At 45.5% G+C, this 1,263-nt stretch overlaps 1 protein-coding gene across 1 annotated transcript; it reads left to right on the top strand.

The window, feature by feature from the left end:
* Positions 1-3: 3 nt before the first annotated feature.
* On the top strand, positions 4-1,222 carry LOC107125048 (protocadherin gamma-A12-like; the record flags this gene model as incomplete). The annotated part of the gene is made up of 1 exon (XM_015428520.1): positions 4-1,222. A coding segment is annotated over one exon (1,219 nt), but the record flags the coding sequence as incomplete, so codon positions are not given.
* Positions 1,223-1,263: the final 41 nt, after the last annotated feature.

The following is a 1,263-nucleotide window of genomic DNA, read 5'->3' as shown; positions in this document are numbered from 1 at the left end:
TTGGAGGTGCATGCTGAGGACTATGGAGGTCTGTTTGACAGGGCAAAGGTGGAGATCACCATTACAGATTTGAATGATAATGCACCTGAGTTAACTGTAACCTTTCTCACAAACTCCATCAAGGAGAACTCACCAGCTGGAACTGTTATTGCTATTTTAAATGTAGAAGATCAAGATTCAGGAATTAATGGTGAAGTCACATGTTTGATTCCCCAAATCCTCCCTTTTCAACTTAAAAAATCCACAGATAACTTTTACAGTTTGGTAACAGCTGATTCCCTTGACAGGGAGCAGAGAGAATCATACAATATCACTGTTTCTGTAACTGATCATGGGACACCTCCTCTTTCTACAGCCATGGTGATAGCACTTCACATCATAGATACAAATGACAACCCTCCACACTTTTCAAAATCAGTCTATTCATCTTATTTCATGGAAAATAACCAGAGAGGAGCTTCAGTCTTTTCCATAACAGCAAATGATCCAGACTGGGAAGAGAATGCCAGAATAACTTATTCTATCACTAAAAAAGATATCAATGATTCCTCACTTTCTTCCTACATTTCCATTAATTCTGAGACTGGGATTATTTATGCCCTGCGTTCCTTTGATTATGAAGAGTTCCAGGAGATTAACTTCCAGGTCAAGGCCCAAGATGGCGGTTCCCCACCATTCAGCTCTAGTGTCTCAGTGACTCTCTTCATCCTGGATCAGAATGACAATGCCCCAGAAATCTTGTACCCTTCTGTCCCCACTGATGGCTCCACTGGAGTAGAGCTGGCTCCTCGCTCCTCTGAGCCTGGATATCTAGTCACTAAGGTGGTGGCAGTGGATGCAGACTCTGGCCAGAATGGATGGCTCTCCTATCAGCTACTCAAGGCCACAGAGCCAGGGCTCTTCTCCATAGGGCTCCACACTGGAGAGATTAGGACAGCCCGTTTCTTTCTGGACAAGGATGCTCTCAAACAAAGCCTGGTGGTTTTAGTGAAGGACAATGGCCAGCCCCCTCTCTCTGCCTCAGTCATGGTCACTGTGGTGCTGGCCGACAGCATCCCTGAAAGCCTCTCTGATATTAGTAGCATCTCAGCTCCTGCAGACCCCCAGTCGGACCTTACCTTCTACCTGGTGGTTGCTGTGGCTTTTGTCTCCTGCTTGTTCTTCACCTTCCTCCTTGTGTTGCTTGCCATCAGGTTGCACAGGTGGAGAACTTCACAGTTGTGTGATTCTAGAAATGTGAATTTCAGTGGTGTTCCTGTCTCA

This window comes from Gekko japonicus, unplaced genomic scaffold (genome assembly GCF_001447785.1).
Source record: "Gekko japonicus isolate JY-2015 unplaced genomic scaffold, Gekko_japonicus_V1.1 scaffold28241, whole genome shotgun sequence".
Taxonomy (NCBI): domain Eukaryota; kingdom Metazoa; phylum Chordata; class Lepidosauria; order Squamata; family Gekkonidae; genus Gekko; species Gekko japonicus.
Note: the sequence above shows the minus strand (reverse complement) of the source record. Positions and strands in the feature narration are given on the sequence as shown.